General features: G+C 41.9%; 1 protein-coding gene across 11 annotated transcripts; it reads left to right on the forward strand.

The window, feature by feature from the left end:
• The first annotated feature begins 33 nt into the window (after positions 1–33).
• On the forward strand, positions 34–18,641 carry CATSPER2 (cation channel sperm associated 2). 11 transcript variants are annotated; one of them, XM_081548317.1, is made up of 13 exons: positions 34–294; positions 785–931; positions 1,653–1,826; positions 2,420–2,488; positions 10,165–10,337; positions 10,880–11,035; positions 11,303–11,427; positions 12,794–12,972; positions 13,186–13,285; positions 13,608–13,664; positions 16,302–16,507; positions 16,994–17,161; positions 18,515–18,641. In XM_081548317.1, the coding sequence occupies exons 2-13, from the start codon at positions 787–789 to the stop codon at positions 18,544–18,546; spliced, it is 1,584 nt and encodes a 527-aa protein (XP_081404443.1). In that variant the 5' UTR covers positions 34–294; positions 785–786; the 3' UTR covers positions 18,547–18,641. The 11 variants fall into 11 exon arrangements, with proteins under 11 accessions (XP_081404443.1, XP_081404448.1, XP_081404445.1 ...); XM_081548322.1 differs by having other exon boundaries at positions 12,794–12,884; positions 13,200–13,285; XM_081548319.1 differs by having other exon boundaries at positions 11,303–11,409.
• The last annotated feature ends 1,517 nt before the right edge of the window (positions 18,642–20,158 follow it).

Below are 20,158 nucleotides of genomic sequence, written 5' to 3' on the forward strand. Positions count from 1 at the left end.
GATGGTAACCGCCGAGTGGCCGGAGCGCGGGGCGGGGCCGAGGCGGCGAGCGCCGGGGCGACCGGGACTGCGAAGGGGGGGCCCGGGTCGCTGGCTGCTGCTGGGGGTGGGTCCCGGGACCAGCCAGAACCGGGACCCGGGGGACCGGGCGGGAGCCGGACGTGTGGCCCTGCGGAGCTGGGAGCCGACCCTGAGCTCGTCCCGCCTGCGGAGAGCCGAGCTCAGGGGGCGCCAGAACCGGAGGCGGAGGAGTTGAAGTCGGGGCTGAGTGGGCGGAAGAGAGCCCGGGCTGAGGTGAGGCCCAGAAGCGGGAATTGAGAGAAGAAGCTAGCACCCAAGGGAGCGCGTTGGAGTGCTCACACTTGGGATCGGACACATTTTCAAAATGTCAGGCTGTTGCCTTTTATCCAGTTCCTCGTGGAACTGGGTTTTTCTTTTCGGGGGCAGTCCCTGGGCCCTCCCACTGTTCCACCTCTTAGCATTACCTGACTCCCTCAGGTCCAGGTGGTGCTTGAATTCCTCTTTGTCCAACCCCGGGACTCCTACCTTTTGTGGCTGCTGCATTTAACTAGAAATGCTGTCACACGGGTGAAGGCGCCTGGCCGCTTAGCCAACTACGCAGATTCTTGAATGACTTGCGTCTCCTTTTGTTTGAAAAGGCCTTGAGTCTCAGTACAATGTGCTTGTCTTCTTAAGGGCGAAGACCTTGAGAGAAAGGGAAGAGAATCTCTAAACCTTGGTGCAACTCCAAAAATGAAATGACACTCTTTTATTTTCTTAACAGACATGGCCACTTATCACCCACCAGGACACATGCAACTACCCCGGGCTGACGCCATTCGTTCCCGGCTCATTGATACGTTCTCTCTCATCGAGCATCTGCAAGGCTTGAGCCAAGCTGTGCCACGGCACACAATCCGAGAGATACTTGGTCAGCAGCCTGTTTCTTTACTAAGATGCATTTAAGGCTCCCATCCACACCCTTCCCAGGTGGCACAGTGGTAAAGAATCCGCCTGCCAATGCAGGAGATGCGGGTTTCATCCCTGGGTAGGGAAGATCTCCTGGAGGAGGCAATGGCAACCCTCTCCAGTATTCTTGCTTGGAAAACCCCATGGACAGAGGAGCCTGCGGGTCTACAGTACATGGGGTCGCAGAGTGGGACACAGCTGAGTGACTGAACACACACACACGTAACCACACCCTCCAAAGAGTAGGAAGCAGAGAAAATTTTAAGGGTGGAAAATTCAGGGGAGATTGGTTTGGTTGCAGCTTTAAAAAGTTACACCAAACTTGATAAAGACAATAAATAAAGCTCTGAATCCAGGAGATAGAACTATGTCACTCGTTTTTAGGCCTAGGATAGCTAGTAGCCCTGGCTGGCCTGGATGTTTCTACCAATGACACTTAAAACTTTGAGGGTTGAACCTGTAACTTATCTTGGGCATGAACAGTGTTGGTCATAAGCAATAGATTAGCTCTTACTTCAAACTAGTATTAGTTGCTGTGTGAAGGAACAGCAAGGTAAGCCCCTATACTCTGGGGGGTCCATTACTTAGCAAGTGTTTCTGCCCCCCAACCCTACCTGCTCTTGATACTCCCAAAGATTTCTTTTTATATTTATCCACTGTCCCTTTTTTTATTTTTGATGTAGATTCTTCCCGTCAGAAGAAACTTTTGTTGGGAGATCAGCACCAGCTTGTACGCTTCTCTATAAAACCTCGTCATGTAGAACGTATTACACATGCCCAGAGGCTAATGAGCACGCTTCGAGTGCGATGCAGCGAGAGGCCACCTCTTTCCTTATGGGCTGGATGGGTCCTTGAGCGTATCCTTTCATGCCACTTATTTTTTTAAAAAAGCTTTATTTTTTATTGGAGTATGGCCAGTTGACAGTGTTGTGATAGCAGACAGCAAAGGGACTCAGCCACGCATATACATATATCCATTCTCTCCTAAGCTCCTCTCCCATCCAGGCTGCCACAAAACATTGAGCAGAGTTCCCTGTGCTATGCGGGGTCCCTGTTGGTTGTCCATTTTAAATATAACAGTGTGTACATGTCAATCCCAAACTCCCTAACTATCCCTTCCTCCCATTCTCCCCACCCCCCACAAGTTTTTTTTCTTAATTTTTGGTTGTACCCCATGGCATGTGGGACCTTAGTTCTCGGACCAGGGATTGAATCCACACCCCCTGCATTAGAAGGCAGAATCTTAAGCAATGGACCTCTAGGGAGGTCCCTCTTGCCACTCATTTTTATCCCATTTTACTCTTTCTTGCCTCATCATCTGCCTAAGGACTTATTTTTTCCTTCCCAAACCCCATTTTCTTCTCATTCTCACTGGTTCTATTGCCCTAATTATGTCGCCTGCATAAATTAGAAAGAACTTCATTCTGTATGTTTCCTTAAGAGAAGATAGGTTCTGTCTTCAGAAACTTTATCATCTTCCTCATCTTGTTGAATACAGTTGTATTGATGGTTGAAATAGGTGAGAACTCACATTGAATGAAAGGGTAGAAGTCATTTTTCCTTCAAGTTGATCATTTTACACTTTTGAATGTTATTTGAATTGTGATAGTGACAATTATATTAAGTCTCCTGGATTTGTGCAACTGCTAAGACCTAGAAACAATGAGAGGGCTCTCAAAAGTAGTCTAACGTAGTCCAGACACTTAGAGGTAGGGGTAGTAGACTCCTAAGGAATCGGAGATGGGAAAACCAGCTGCATCTCTTGTGTTAGTTTAGTCTAATAAAGTAAGTCCCCTACATATGAACGAGTCATTCCCAGAGTGTATTCATAAGTCCAACAAAGTTAGTCAAGGTACCCAACTAACACCATCTGCTATATAGTGCTACTGTACTGTAATAGGTTTATAATACTTTTCACACATGATAGTGTAAAGAAAAAACAAATAAGGGCTTCCCTGATGGTGCAGTGGTAAAGAATCCATCTGCCAACGCGTGAGACACAGGTTCAATCCCTGGTCCAGGAGGCTACCACATGCCATGGAGCAACAATCCTGTGTGCCGTAACTATTGAGCCTGTGCTCTGGAGCCTATGTACCCTAGAGCCTGTGCTTGGCAACAAGAGAAGCCACCACAGTGAGAAGCCTGCACACCTCAACTAGAAAGTAGTCCCCGTTCACCACAATTAGAGAAAGCCCATGCAGCAACAAAGACCCAGCACAGCCAAAAGTAAATTAAAACATTTAAAAACTGAAAAAAAAAAAAAACATTTTAAATCTCACAATACAGTACTTTGAAAGATACACTACAAGATTTGGCACACAGGAGTTGGCATCGAGTGAACAAGCAAGAAGAGGTACTGACTGGAGGAGGGAGAGGAGGTGGGAGATGGTAGAGCTGAAGCATAATCAACAACAGGAGATGGAAGGCAAGCTGCAATTTCATCCACGCCTGATGTTGATGGCAGGCGTTGAACAGGTTATGGTTCCTTGCTGAATTCAATTCTATCTCTACTCATGAAAGAAACGATCCAGTGATGTCTGGGTCGTAGCTCTTATTTTTTCTTGTCCTAGATGACACGGGGGCACTGGATTGTGTTCTGAACGGCTGCTGCAACCTTTGTGTACCGTTCTATGTTCGGGTTCTGTGCCTCAAAAGCAAATAGTATCTCAAAGAAAATCCCCTCGCCATTTCCTGCGTTGTGACTCTCTCTGGTTCTTCAGTTCTTTCTCTTGTCTTTGTTTGTTCCTTTCTCTGGACCTCCAGTTTCTGGTGCTTCTTAGCAGTACCAGCTACATCACTGCTGTTTTTACACTTGCTTCTGGACATCCTGGTCTTGAAATAAAGATACTGTACTCTCTGTGGTACTGTACAGTAAAGTACACAAAAGCACAACCACTTGTCGAGGATGCATACACGACTGTGTACACCAGACACATAAGCTAACTTATGTGATTGGATGTGTGAACGCACATTGGCATCTTTGAAAGTTTGCAACTTGAAGATTCGTGTGTAGGGAACATACTGTTTTTATATATACGTAATGAATCTCCTAATAGAGATACTGAGTGCCTATCAGTAGGTGATTTACATTTTTACAAATAGATTTAGAAAGATTATTTAAGTACAAATAAGAAAGCTCACAATGTATGTAAAGGTACAACTAAGATGTCAGATGAGCAAGAAGAACGACTTAAAGAGTAAATAACTCTAAAACCAGTCATAAATTTTATGAAATGTATTAAAAACGAATGTTTGGAAAATCAGTGGACTCATTTGATTATCATCTCAAACAAACCACTCAGAAACGATAGTAGAAGTACTCACTTCGTTGTTTCATCACTATTTGGGGGAAGTTTCCCACCTTAACAGTAGTCTTTTAATGCAGTCAGGTCAAAAGTATTTTAAGACACAACAGTAACTGGTGTCATTGGCCAACTCCATATACTATATGCTTTGAACTCTTTTATTTCCTCCCCACAGTGGTGAGGATTTTACCCACATTTCCTATTTCCTGTTAATCATGATAATTGGCAACTGTTTACCTTGTAGGATTACGGATACAGATTTAAGCCTTAGAATAAAGTAAATATATGAGATTCCCTGGATCTAATGGGCACTAAATATATGGAATTCCTTGGATCTAATGGGCAAGTCAAAATAGAACAACACTAACCATTCTTTTTGGTAAAACAGCTGAAATATGAAATATGATTATTGTGCCAGAGGATGGGTGGACTGCCTGTGTGGCAACCACCTGGCAAGATCATCAAGTACCTTCTCATGGAAAGAACCTGCCTGCCAATGCGGGAGACATGAGATGAGGATTTAGTCCCTGGGTTGGGAAGATCCCCTGGAGGAGGGCACGGCAACCCATTCCAATATTCTTGCCTGGAGAATCTCATGGACAGAGGAGCCTGGCAGGCTATAGTCCATAAGGTGGCAAAGAGTTGGACAAGACTGAAGCAACTTAGTGTGCACGCATGATAGAAAGACAGGAGGGATTTGGCAGAGGGAGATAATTTGTGACTAACGAGTTTTTTTGAATAGACTAATTCATGTGATAAACATTAAGACTTTGTTTAGATTTTTAAAAGCAGTTTTCCAGATCATAAATATTACTGTTAGAGATAGGGAGGAAAACAGTAATGTAAGTAACAGATCTCCAGATCAAAGCTCCCCAATCTCTGTTGTCCTATGACTTTGTTTCCCAGGAAAACATATATAACTTTGAAAACCTCCTTAGTAATTATAATCATTTTATTTTATCACGTTTTTTCCTGTGATATGGAAAAGTAAACTGAAGTAAAAATATTTAGAGTAATGTTACTATTTTATTTTAGTGTTATATAATTTTAATAATAAAATGTGTGTAAATTTATAGTTTTTCCATTTTATAAGTGATCATGCTTTTTTTAAAAGTATATGATTTGTCTAGAAATGAATTTTTATGTGGCATTATAGAGTCAACAAAGCTAGTGGAGGTGGTGGAATTCCAACTGAGCTATTTAAGATCCTAAAAGATGATGCTGTTAAAGTGATGCACTCAATATGTCCGCAAATTTGGAAAACTCAGCAGTGGCCTCAGAGCTGGAAAAGGTCAATTTTTTTTTTTTTTTTTTGGAAAAGATCAATTTTTATTCAAATCCCAAAGAAGGGCAATGCCAAAGAATGCTAAACTACAGTACAGTTGCACTCGTTTCACACACTAGAAAGATTATACTCAAAATCCTTCAAGCTAGATTTCAGTAGTACATGAACCAAGAAATTCCAGTTGTATAAGCTGGGTTTAGAAAAGGCAGAGGAATCAGAGATCAAATTGCCAACATTTGGTGGATCATAGAGAAAGCAAAGAATTACAGAAAAACATGTGCTTCATTGACTACGCTAAAATCTTTGACTGCGTGGATCACAACAAACAGGTAACTTCCTTACCTCTCTCCGTAGAAATCTGTATGCCAGCCAAGAAGCAACAGAATCCAACAACTGACTGGTTCCAAATTGGGAAAAGAATACAAGGCTGTATATTGTCACTCTGATTATAAATCTACATGCAGAGTACATCATGCAAAATGATGAGCTGGATGAATCACAAACTGGAATCAAGACTGCTGGGAGAAATATCAACAACCTCAGATTTGTAGATGATACCACTCTAGTGGCAGAAAATGAACAAGAACTAGAGCCTCTTGATAAGGGTGAAAGAAAAGAGTGAAAAAGCTGGCTTAAAACTCAACATTCAAAAAACTAAGATCACTACAAAGTATAAAATTAAAACAACAACAACAAAAACATGAAAAACTAAGATCGTGGCATCTGGTCCCATCACTTAATGGCAAACAGAAGGGGAAAAAGTGGAAGCATTGACTGAATTTGTTTTCTTGGGCTCCAGAATCACTACAGACAGTGACTGTAGCCATGAAATTAACAGACGCTTGCTCCTATACTTCCCTCATAGCTCAGTTGGTAAAGAATCCACCTGCAATGCAGGAGACCCTGGTTCGATTCCTGGATCGGGAAGATCCCCTGGAGATAGGATAGGCTACCCACTCCAGTATTCTTGGGCTTCCCTAGTGGCTTAGCTGGTAAAGAATCCGCCTGTAATGCAGGAGACCTGGGTTCGATCCCTGGGTTGGGAAGGTCCCCTGGAGAAGGGAAAGGCTACCCACTCCAGTATTCTGGCCTGGAGAATTCCATGGACTATACAGTCCATGGGGTCACAAAGAGTCTGAGCGACTTTCACTGCTCCTTGGAAGAAAAGCTATGACAAACCTAGACAGTGTATTAAAAACCAAAGACATCACTTTGTTAACAAAGGTCCATATAATCAAAGCTATGGTTTTTCCAGTGGTCATGTACGGATATGACGGTTGGTTAATAAAGAAAGCTGAGCATGAAAGAATTGATGCTTTTGAACTGTGGTGTTGGAGAAGACTCTTGAGAGTCCCTTGGACAGCAAGGAGATCAAACCAGTCAATCCAGAAGGACATCAACCCTGAATATTCATTGGAAGGACTGATGCTGAAGCTGAAGCTCCAATACTTTGGCCACATGATGTAAAGAGCTGATTCATTGGAAAAGACCCTGATGCTGGGAAAGATTGAAGGCAAAATGAGAAGGAGGAGGCAGAGAATGAGATGGTTAGATAGCATCACCAACTCAATGGACATGAGTTTGACCAAACTCCGGGAGATAGTAAAGGACAGGGGAGCCTGGCGTGCTGCAGTCCATGGGGTCACAAAGAGTCAGACATGACTTAGCAACTGAACAACAACAACATATATTAAGTTTGGTTTGGGTAGCAAATATATTTATTTTATTGTTTTTTTTTTTTTTTTTTTGGCCGTGTTGGATGGCTAATGGGATCTTTGTTCTCTGCTGTTGCTGCTGCTGCTGCTGCTAAGTCGCTTCAGTCGTGTCCGACTCTGTGCGACCCCATAGACGGCAGCCCACCAGGCTCCGCCGTCCCTGGGATTCTCCAGGCAAGAATACTGGAGTGGGTTGCCATTTCCTTCTCCAGTGCATGAAAGGGAAAAGTGAAAGTGAAGTCGCTCAGTCGTGTCCGACTCTGACCAGGGATCAAACCCTGGCCCATGGTAGTGAAAGTGCCTCCTAACCACTGGACTCTGGGTCACCAAGGAATTCCCTATGTATTATATTTGTATAGTTTTTGTTTCTTTCAAAAAATTTAGATATATACTAGTTTTAGGTTTACAACATTGTGTATTATATGTTAAATACATGTTATATATGTTAAAGTATAGGTGAAAATTTAATTATGTTTTCGGGCATAAAAAAACAGGAACTAATCTTCTTCCAGAATGATATTGGTAATTCTTTGCACTTCAAACACCAATTGGCTTATTTTTATACTTTTCATATTTTGCTTCTAAATGGTGAGAGTGAGAAAAGAAAGAAGATTTGGCTTGTTTGCAAGCCCTTCTCTGAAAATAACACATCATGAGTGTGAATAGTCCTTATTTCCAACAAAAAAAACCTGAGTATAGCATAATTTTAACACTGATTTTTGAGGTTCTAGAGATATCTTTATGTGCTAAATAAAAGTTTCTATCAGATGAATGCAATTTATAGAATCTGATGAAGATTGTCTTGAAATAAACTTGCAGAATTATTCTTTTGCTCTCCATGAAATAGTATTTCAATATCAGTGTTCCTTACTTTATAATAGATGTAATTAGCCAAAACATTGCTAAAAACAATAACAATTTAAAACTGAGTATGTATCAAAATTACACAGCAGTTTGTGTTGTTCAAGGTGATTGATTATTCTCTTCTTGTCTCTATTAACCACCAGGCATATCAGTCATTGTGCCTTTGGAGGTTCTCAGATTATTCTGTTTCAAAGAGAAATTATTATTTAGCTTTTAAACCTATTTAGATCTTTTTTTTTAATTTTTTTATAAATTTATTTATTTTAGTTGGGGGCTAATTACTTTACAATATTGTAATAGTTTTTGCCATACATTGACATGAATCAGCCATGGGTTTACATGTGTTCCCCTTCCTGGACCCCCCACCCACCTCCCTCCCCATCCCATCCCTCTGGGTCATCCCATTGCCCCGGCCCTGAGCCCTTGTCTCATGCATCGGACATGGAATGGTGTTGTGTTTCACATATGATAATATACATGTTTCAATGCTATTCTCCCAGAACGTCCCACCCTCACCTTCTCCCTCAGAGTCCATAAAATTGTTCTATGCATCTGTGTCTCTTATTCTGTCTCGCATATAGGGTTATCGTTACCATCTTTCAAATTCCATATATATGCATTAGTATACTGTATTGTTGTTTTTCTTTCTGGCTTACTTCACTCTGTATAATGGGCTCCAGTTTCATCCATCTCAGTAGAACCGATTCAAATGTATTTTTTTTAATGGCTGAGTAATATTCCATTGTGTATATGTACCACAGCTTCCTTATCCATTCGTCTGCTGATGGACATCTAGGTTGCTTCCATGTCCTGGCTATTGTAAACAGTAAACCTATTTAGATCTTAATGTTTTTTTTCTACAGCATGATATATATCTATTAAATGTATAGAAGAGGTGAAGAGGGTTGAAAGATGAGTTAAGGAATCAAAGTTAGCGAATAGATAGGTTCTACAGAGGGTTCAATTTGGATTCAGTTTGCAGAATAAAATCAATTTTAGGCAAAACAGAAAGGAAAAGTTTAAAACTAATAAAAGGACTTTCCTGGTGGTCCAGTGGTTAAGGATCTGCCTTCCAATACAGGGGACATGGGTTCAGTCCCTGGTTGGGGAGCTGAGATCCCACATGCTGAGAGGCAGGTAAACTCACCTGCATGACTAAACCCACCCAAGCACCACAACTAGAGAGAAGCCCCTGCGCTGGGAAGCCTGTGTGCTGCCCACGTGCCCCAATGAAGACTCAGCACAGCCAAATAAATAAAAATAACAACCAGGTAATTTCTTATTATAGCCTGATACATCCCATGAATTTGGTTTCTTGTTCCTAGATATGTTATAAACACTTTCCATACCATGGCCCTACATTTGCATTCTTTTCTGAAGGCCCATTGCTGCTTTGTGAAGTTTGGTGTTCTGGTAACACCAAACAACGGACAGCAGACAGCACTGGCGGTAGTTAAGCAATTCCTTGGTGACTTTCTGACCCCAGAGTGAGAAGGCAGTAACTTGTAGCTGTTAACATGTACCAGTACCAACAGATGACTTGAAGCTATTTTTCATGTTCAGTTCTATTTCATAGTTTGAAGCAACAACAGTATTAAGGAGCTGCTGCTGCTGCTAAGTCGCTTCAGTCGTGTCCGACTCTGTGCGACCCCATAGACGGCAGCCCACCAGGCTCCGCCGTCCCTGGGATTCTCCAGGCAAGAACACTGGAGTGGGTTGCCATTTCCTTCTCCAGTGCATGAAAGGGAAAAGTGAAAGTGAAGTCGCTCAGTCGTGTCCGACTCTTAGCGACCCCATGGACTGTAGCCCACCAGGCTCCTCCGTCCATGGGATTTTCCAGGCAAGAGTACTGGAGTGGGGTGCCATTGCCTTCTCCGTATTAAGGAGAGAAACTCCTTAATTTTCCAAAAGAAAAATGGCATAGCAGTGGGCACAACTGTGGCTTTTTAGCAGTTGCTAATCATTCTCTTATCATTCAACCTCCCTCTTCTTTAAGCTTTACTCATCCTTGGCTCTGTTCTCACAGAATTGCTCGAATCTGCAAATACCCAATTGGAGCCACTGAACCTGACTCTGGAGGTGGCAGCTTGGTTCATCTTGCTTGTTTTCATCTTGGAGATCCTTCTTATGTGGCTATCCAGCTTTTCCCTCTTCTGGAAGAATGCCTGGAACGTCTTTGATTTTGTGGTCACAGTATTGGTAAGGATAGATAGATATCCTGAAGGTTAATTTACTGGACTGAGAAATGTGCCTAGGTGAATCAAAGACAAGAAAAGTTAAGATAATTACAGTATAGGAAGAAACAAATAGAAATGTACCTAGCTTCCTTATTTTGGTTGTTTTTTTCTCTAAAACTAAAAGTCAGGCATTGCAGGAGTTGTTATTAGAAGCAAAGAGTAATCTAATCACATTAACCTCAGCAATAACTTCTACTAGTTACTAGGCACTTATTAAATGTCAGGAACTATCCTGTTTTACTTGCTTTTTTTTTTTTTTAAATTTGAGCTCCACAGTAATCCAATGAGATAAGCGCTGCATTTATCCCCTTTTTACATCTGAGCAAGTTGAAATGCAGAGTTTAAGTAATTTTTTATAGAAAGACTGAATAGGAAACAGTCCCCAGAAAATGCTATTCAAAGGATAATGACCAAAGAACTATGAAAAAGAAGAGATAAAAAAGGGGCAGCTGTACTGGGTGCTTTGTGGGGTATATTTTACTCACCAATCTGTGTTTCCTACAGTCCCTGATTCCTGAGATTGTGGTGCTGGTAGGGATAACAAGCCAACCCGTGTGGCTCCAGTTGCTTAGGATCTGCCGGGTGCTAAGGTCTCTTAAACTCTTTGCACGATTCCGTCAAGTTCGAGTCATCATTTTGGCCCTGGTCAGGGCCCTCAAGGTAATTTGACTATTGCAGCTCTATCAACTGGGCAAAGTGGAAAAATGTGGGGGTATAACATGAAACAGTCTGGGTGGGTGAAAGAAGGCTATAAGAGACCCTGTGAAATATTGTCCGTGAGAAAGGGCTAGGGACAAGCCACTGTGTTCTAGAGATGACTGGGCTCAGGCTAGAAGTGAGGGTCTGGTGGGGGAGTGGGCCTGACTGGGCTGTAGGTGGAAATCAGCCGAGTCTGGCACAGCTCTGACTCAAGGTCATGGCCTTTAGAGCATGACCTTCCTCTTGATGTTGCTGCTCATCTTCTTCTACATTTTTGCTGTGGCTGGTGTCTACTTCTTCGAGAATTACACCCGTTCAACTCGCCAGGACCTGAAGTATCATGAGTTCTTCTCGTAGGCAGGACCAGGGGGAGCCTGGGGGGTGGGGGAGAGAATCTGGACATAAGACTGGGAAGGGAATCCAAAGTGCAGAAATACAAGTATAGTCTATTGTAAGAAATGGAAATAGAACACAGTAGGGAGCGGAAAAGAGAAAGCAAAGAATAGTGAGTGATATTAGCTCCGATTTTGAGAATAGGGCAGCTAGTTCCTGGTTTGCTCTGGGTTTTGCAAATTCAAACTTACCCTCATCACCTATCTTTAAAAAGCAGTATACTCCAGTGGTTAAGCCCTGGTTTCTATGCTTCAGTTACCTCTTTTGAAAAATGGAATTAAAAGTAGCATAACTTCATGAGTATAGGGATAAATGATATAATTTATTTAAGCACTTACACAGCATTTCACACATTGTAAGTGATCAATAAATGTTGCCATGACTCTCAAACACGATCACTGGTTTTACTGCAGTCTCTCAGTATAGAAATTACACATGAACACACTTACACTCTTTCAAAAGTAAAATCCTAGTAATCTCTGTCTAGAGAACTCTGATTACTAGTAGAAAGTCTATTTGGATTTAGAGGAGACAAAGTTATTTATGAATTGGAATCCAATCTTGTCAGCACTTCTCAGGTCTCTATCTTAGACTAACAGGTGGTTTTATAAGAGCGTTGATTTAGGGAAGTCATAGAATTCATTCTATTCAGGCTCTGATGTTTTCAACAACTTGTATGTGGAGAGATAAGAGGGAAAATTTAGATAACTTCTGAGATCTTTTGCGATGTATTCATCATCATTCATTATTTGGAATCACATGTTTATGCCACATGTCCATCCACTTACTTGGCTATCAATTCATGCAGCAAACTAAGTAGGCATGATGTTTGCTAAATTTGTGACTCTACTAGGTGAAGTCCATAGCACAGTGTAGAATGAACTTGCAAAAATAATGTATAGTTGGTGATTCAATTTTTTTAATTTATTTATTTTAATTGGAGGCCAATTACTTTACAATATTGTGGTGGTTTTTGCCATACATTCACATGAATCAGCCATGAGTGTACATGTGTTCCCCATCCTGAACCCCCTTCCCTGGTGATTCAATTTTTAAATGTTCAGTTAATACCTATGTATTGAGTACCTACTGTGCCCCAGGCACTGATGGAATACTGAGAGATATTCACAGATTATTCATAACAAAGGAAAAGCAGGTAAAACAATCTCAAACTGAAGATTAGGTAAAAAAAACCGAGTATGGTAGAAAAGGAGCCAAAGCCAGAGCAAACTGCAAAGAAGTGCTCTTATGTTGCTGTGAGAGTACAAATGATAGTGTTTCTTAGAGAATTAACTCCTTCTGTACATACATCTCCTTTTTCTTTAGGGACCTACTGAATTCCATAGTAACTGTGTTCATTCTCTTCACCCTGGATCACTGGTATGCACTGCTTCAGGACACCTGGAAGGTGCCTGAGGTCAGTCGTGCCTTCAGCAGCATCTATGTCATCCTCTGGTTGTTACTTGGTTCCATTATCTTTCGAAATATCATAGTAGCCATGATGGGTAAGCATAGAAGAGGTGAAACTTGGTGGGAGGGGGAGTTGGGAAGAAGTTAGAGTGAAAGCTGGGTTTGCTGGATTACAGAGGGAGAGAATCTGATGTAACAGGAAAGTGTAGGCCCTGGAATGGCTATTTCACTTGGTTTCTCCCCACCCAAGCGGTCTCCCCAGGTCTAGTCACTGCCGCCTTCCGACTCCTAATGGCCCTTTGGGGCAGTTACTAACTTCCAGAATATCAGGAATGAGCTGAACGAGGAGATGACACACCTGGAGGTCCAGCACAAAGCCGACATATTCAAGCGGCAGATTATCCAGAGGTCTGCTGCCTTATTTTCATACACACCTTCAGTTCTCGAGGGTTTCCTGATCTCACCCTCTATTTCTACTCCTTGGCCTTCATCCCATTTCCCCCTGTGTGACAGATTTGCCTCAGAGTTAGAATTCCTCAGCTCTAAAATATTGCCTGATTCTTTATCCACTTTCAGGGCTTTCCCACTCTTTTTCACTCCTTTACTACAACTTGTTCTTTTCACCCAGTTTTCTTCACTTAATGGTCAGAATTCTCTTCTTTTTTTCCTTACTACCCTCCTACTTTAGTGTAACTCTCTTCACTGTTTTGCATTTTTTTTTTCTTTGCAGGAGACAAAACCTAATCCCTGAGGCACAGAGGTCAAGCATTAGCAAACTGGATGCCAGGTTAGGAGTGTATATGTGAAGTGGGATGCATACACGGGAAGGAGGTAGAAAACCAAAGGTGAAGATTGGCTTTCAGAGAGAATTCTATTCCTTCAATAACTACTTATTGCATTGGGTTGAACGGTGGCCTCCAAGAACATATGTCCATGTCCTAACCCCCAGAAACTGTGAACATGACCTTATTTGGAAATAGGGTCTTTGCAGATGCAAATAAATGAAGGATCTTGAGATGTGATCATCCTAGATTATCCAGGTGGGTCATAAGTCCAGTGACAAGGAGCCTCATAAGATATGGGAGAGAAGACGTAGACACAGAACAAGAAAAGTTGTCAAGACGGAGACAGAGATTGGAGTGATGCAACCACAAGCCAGAGGAAGCCAGTGCATGCCAGACAACTACCAGAAGCTAGAAGAAGCAAGGAACCGTCTGTCTTTGAGCTTCCAAAAGGAGCATCACCCTGTTGACAGGTTGATTTCAGATTTCCAGCTTCCAGAATTGTGAGAGAATAAATCTCTGTTGTTTTATGCTACCAAGTTTGTGGTACTTTGTTACCACAACCATAGGAAACTAGTAAAAGTACCTTCCATGAAACAGATGCTATTCAAAGCCATGAATGTTCAGCAGTAGACAAGAGAGCAGAAAGAAAAAGAAGAAATGCATCAACTAATAATTATTGAATACTTATTAGTTGCTTGGAACACATCAGTGAACAAAATAGACAATAATGCCTATTCTCATGGAGCTTATATAAAGTAGTAGGAGGAAAGAGACAATAAACAATGAACATATTAAAAAAAATTAATATGTTAAAATATGATAAGCATTTAATATAAAAAGTATATATGTGTGTAATTGAGTCACTGCTGTTCAGCAGAAATTAACCCAACATTGCAAATCAACTATACTTCAATTTAAAAATTTAAAAATATGATAAGCATTATGAAAAAGTAAAATGTAGAACAGGTTAAGGGGGATTGGAGTATAGGGTGGGGATTCATTATGGGTTTTAATTTTAAACAGAGTGGGCTTATTGAGAAGGTAACATTTGAGCAAAGACTTGGAGGACGTAAGGGCATTACTATGTGGATATCTATGGGAGGAGTGTTATCGGCAGAGGGAACAGCTAGTACAAAGGTCCTAAACAAGAAGCATGCCTGATGGTGTTTGAGAAATGGCAAGGACACTGTTGTGACTGAAGTAGAGTGAGCAGGGGGGAGAGTGACAGGAGATGAGATCAGAAGGACAATGGGGACCTGATCCTGTAGGGCTAGGGGGACCACTGTAAGGACTTAGGCTTTGATTTTGGGTGAAAAGGGGAACATAGCAGAGTAACGACATGTAATGACTTATGTTTAAGAGTGATTAGTCTGGGGACTTCCCTGGTGGTCCAGTGGTTAGGAGTATACCTTGCAATGCAGAGGATGCAGATTTGATACCAACTCCGGGAAGTAAGATCCCGCATGTGCTGGGGCAACTAAGCTCACACACTGCAACTCAGACCCAGTGCAGCCAAATGAATAAATATTTTTCAAAAGAGAGAACGATTAGTCTGTTTGCTGTGTTGATGATAGACTGTAAGAAGAACAAGAGAAGTGTAGAGATAAGTTAGGCTATGCTGCTATCCAAGCAAGAGATGTTGATGGTTCAAGCCAGAGTGGCACCAATACTAATGAGAAAAGATATATTTTGAAGGTAGAGTCAACAGGATTTCTTAGTGGGTTGGATGTAGGTTATGAGAGAAGAATTAAGGATGAGAGTTCTGACCTGAGCAGGAGGGGTCAGTTAGCTGAGATGGGGAAGACTGTGAATGGAAGATTGGTGGGAAAAGAGTTTAGTTTTGATTGGGTTTAAGATGTCCATTAGACATTCAAGCTTTCTACATGAGTAAAAGTTATATATACAAGTCTGGTTTAAGGAGTGAGATCTGGACAAGGAGCTTAAATTTGCATCTGAAGTGAAAGTATTAGTCACTCAGTTGTGTCTGATGTGACTCCATGGACTGTAGCCTGCCAGGCTCCTCTGTCCATGGAATTCTCCAGGTGAGGATGCAGGAGTAGGTAGCCATTCCCTTCTCCAGGGGATCTTTCTGACCCAGGGATCAAACACAGGTCTCCTGCATTGCATGTCGATTCTTTACCATCTGAGCCACCAGGGATCTAGGAGGCATTTAAACTCAGGAGATGAGATCCCCAAGGGAGCAACCATAAATGGAGAAGACATAAAGACCTGAGCCTACAGTCCCACTAATAATGAGATGGAATCTAGGGGGTAGGGGGCATAGTTGTGGTGTAATAGACATAGGGCCAAGGGCTGTGGGTGGGGCTAAAACTCTGCAAAATAAGGTGCAGTGTGGAATGTGGAAGCCTGGGTAAGATTGAGCACAGAAGTTATGCAGTGAAGGGCACTAATAGGAGTGCATCCCATTGGTTAATTTAGGTTGGATGTGCTTAAACTTAGATCTTGGCAGCAATTTTTTTAGGTGTGAGGTAGAAATTCAGAGGCTGAGATGCCACAACAGAGATGCCTCATTGCTTTAAGTTCTACTTTTAGTCCAGGGCCAGGACCAGAATAGTGATTGAACTAGTCGTATAGTGTAGATGTATTTGAAGCAATGAAATTTCCCTTTTCACTTACAGAGGTGCCAGTCAACGAGGGACAGCTTCAGACTTAACAGAAGCTTCTAAACAAGAGTCTAAACAGAGTGCCACTAGAAAGGGTTCAAAAGCATCTAAGTCAAAGTCCTTGTCCAAAAGGAGAAAGTCTACATCTTCCTTCTCTTCTTCCTCCTCTTCATCTTCCTCCTGCTCATCTGCTTCTAGCTCCAGATATTATGACCCTATCGGTAAGCAGAAGGTTTCTTCCAGTTGAATTCAGACCCCTCTTTTCCATGAGACATCCCAAAATTTAATAGGAGTTCTCCCACTGTGTGTATTTCCCCATTTTCTCCACCAGTCAATGTTCTGGCCTTGATTACTTTCTTCACACCTCTTCATTTCATCTGTGATTCTGCGGCAGTTTTTAAAAGTATGGTTGTGGGGGTACTCTTTCTGCCCCCTTCTGATGCCTATGTCAGAAGCTTTCTCTGTCTCCTTTATACTTTAATAAAACTTAATTACACACACACACAAAAAATAAAATAAAAGTATGGTTGTGGCTTTCTTTGTTTTACTGTAAAAGTGGTTTCTTGGTGCTACACATCTTTTCCTTCTCTCCTTCCCGTATCCTCTTTCATCCCTGCTTTCTCCACCTCCACCCCCATGGAATTTATCAGCTTTTATCCCACTTCCATGAATCTCAATATATTTTTAAGAAGCATTCCTCCCTCCAGGTCAGTTGGACTGGGAGTCTCACGTGCACCAGAATCTGCCTGGGCTGATGGACATGGATCAGGATGAACGTGTTGTCTGGCCTAGAGATTCACTCTTCCGGTATTTTGAGTTGCTAGAAAAGCTTCAGTATAACCTGGAGGAGCGTAAGCGGTTACAAGAGTTTGCAGGTATGGATTTAGGGCAGCCATGGATGCTAGGAGTTAAGTTCATCAGAGCAGCATATATAACTGGGGAGACAGAGTATGTTCACTGTTGTGGCATCTCAGCCTCTGAATTTCTACCTCACATCTAAAAAAGGCAAATTCAGCATTTGGCATATCACTTTCTGGGCATATGTCCTGATTTCTTCTAACCTAGTGAGGATCTGGCAACTCTGCTTCTCTGGTTGTCGTTGTTTAGTCACTAAGTCGTATCTGATGCTTTGTGACCCCATGGACCATAGCCTGCCAGACTCCTCTGTCCATGGGATTCCCCAGGCAAGAATACTGGAGTGGATTGCCGTTCCCTTCTCCAAGGGTCAAACCCGCGTCTCTTGTGCCTCCTGCACTGGCAGGCAGGTTCTTTACCACTGTGCCACGTGGGAATTTCCCTGGTAGGGGACACAAATCCTGTGACGTCTGAGAGCTTATTTCCCAAGAGAAAAGTATCCAGTTCCAGCTGTTGGGAATTAGGATAGTAAGGTGGGCTTTTGCTCTGTTTGGGCGGCCCACCCCCTTTTGTAACGCGTGTTTCCTCTCTTTGAAGGTCACCTTTTAGACCCAGGCAGTAAGGGCCTCAGGCTCAAGTTTGATAGCTGTGACGATTGGATAGTTGGCAGAAAGCTCTCAAGAGCCCACTGTCCTCAAGAGATTTATGAATTCTCTTCCTTTCAGTCCTTTCTAGAGTCAGCTGATGCAGAGACAATATGTGATTGAAATAGCAGAGTTTGATTTAAGCTGAGAACTACCTGCACAAAATTATCTTTCCTAAATTTCTCACGTGAGATTTCACTACCTGGTGATTAATTTGGATCAATGAATTTTTCCTCTAAAAATACAAAAACTAGAAGAGTTAGGGGCATTTTTATACTTTTACAGTTTAATATGGATTAGTGTTATCCTCCTAATACCTGGCTAAAATCAACCCAAAGTGAAAATATCAATGGGGGAAGAGGAATGTGCCCCCCAGAGGTGGGCACAGGAGAGCAATAAGAGGAATTTGTAACATTGAAACATGGAATTGAGAGCAGGATGTCAGACAGGTTTTGCCTACTTCAAAATAGTGTATTTTTCCTGGCCCTGCCTCCCCATGTTTTCTGGGGAGTACAGGTTGAAAGGGAGGTAAAGGTAGCAAGGTGGTTTCTTTAAATACTGATTAATTCATCTGTGGCAAAGAGGACAGACTCATACAGCTTAATTTAGAGTAAAGATTAGTAAAGATGTGAGTAGGAACCAAGAACCCAGAGAAGCAGGATCTTCACCAAACATTGATATGTTCTGAATATTCTTAGGTATCCAGCCTCATATTCTGTTTCTTTACAGTGCAGGCACTGATGAACTTTGAAGACAAGTAAAGCTGACAGTGGATGGCTTCACTATTTTTGGCCAACATAAATGAAGGAAATAGCTGGAAATGTAGAATTCAAAGTCTAATAAATCCTGTTGGTAATTGTGCAGTGGTCTGTCTCGGAGACAGAGGGGATACTGAAAGATAACAAGATCAGGTGAAAGTTGGTTCAGATGCCGCTGGGGGCCCCGGTCCTTGGCTTTCTACCCTTTCCACTGCTCCTGAGTCTCACTCTTCCCTTGGCATCGTCACTATAGCCCCCATCTTTTCTGAAGCATCTACTTCCTGCTAGAATCCTAATTTACCTCACTAGTGGGTACAGGCCCCTGGGGTTTGGGGGTGAGGAGACCCCAGAAGCTTTGAGTGTAACTAATTGAGAACTCTTGTTACCATTACTTTGGCCACCTGATTTGAAGAGCCGACTTACTGGAAAAAGACTCTGATGCTGGGAAAGACGGAAGGCAAAAGAAGGGGGTGACAGAGGATGAGATGGTTAGATAGCATCACTGACTCAAAGGACATGAATTTGAGCAAACTGGGAGATAGTGGACAGGGAAGGAAGGCTGGTGTGCTGCAGTCCATGGGGTTGAAAAGAGTTGGACATGACTTAGCGACTGAACAGCAACAACAGTTGTTCCCATTGCTACTCTAAGAACATTGCTTCTCCTGTGCACCGTTCACTTTAATCAAAGTTTTCATCAAAGTGTTTTCACCTGTTTCTGGGCCAAAACTGTGTCCCTTTTTTCCATTGCTATTTCTGAGGGCATTGAGTCCACTCTGTAGGGGGCAGGGCAAATCAGTATGTCCCACAGATTTTTAGTTTTAGAAGGGACCTCAGAGTTAATCTGTCTCCCGTCAAAGTAGCAACACTTTACAGAACATCCCTGAAAGGGGGTTATCCAATGTTTGATGTTTCTAGTTACTGAGAGGATCCTGTTGGATGACTCAAATCTTTAGAAATGTTTATTATTAAAAATTCTATCACTTGTTGAGTGTTAACTTGTATGAACATATATATGTTTGAGGAATACTTGAAACACTAAATTGTATACTCTAAAATGGTAAATTTTATATTATATGAATTAAATAAAATTCTTTAAATACTTTAAAGTAAGTAAAGATTATCTAAAACTAAGAACTAACATTATGTTTCAAGGAAAAGCATTTTAGTCATTTCCCGTAAGATATGGAACAAAACACAAATGTTTGAAAAATAAACGTCAGTCTTGTGTTTAAAATCTTGTAGTAATGGACTTCCCTGGTGGCTCAGTGGTAAAGAATCCACCTGCCAACGCAGAAGACATGGGTTCAGTCCTTCATCAGGGATGATCCCACTTGCCACAGAGCAGCTAGGCCCCTGCACTACAACTATTGAGTCCATGTTCTGCTACAAGAGAAATCACCACAATGAGAAGCCTGTGCACCTCAGCTAGAGAGCAGCCCCCATTCACCACAACTAGAGAAAAGCCCAAGCAGCGATAAAGAGCCAGCACAACCAAAAATAAATAAATAAAATTATAAAATCATATAATAAGAAATATGGCATCAATATTTGGAATGAAGAACTACAGATACAATTTTAGATGCACTTGTATACCTAGCAACCTCAAAGGGATCAA

This window comes from Giraffa tippelskirchi, chromosome 12, assembly GCF_054371585.1.
Source record: "Giraffa tippelskirchi isolate mGirTip1 chromosome 12, T2T-mGirTip1v1.2.pri, whole genome shotgun sequence".
Taxonomy (NCBI): domain Eukaryota; kingdom Metazoa; phylum Chordata; class Mammalia; order Artiodactyla; family Giraffidae; genus Giraffa; species Giraffa tippelskirchi.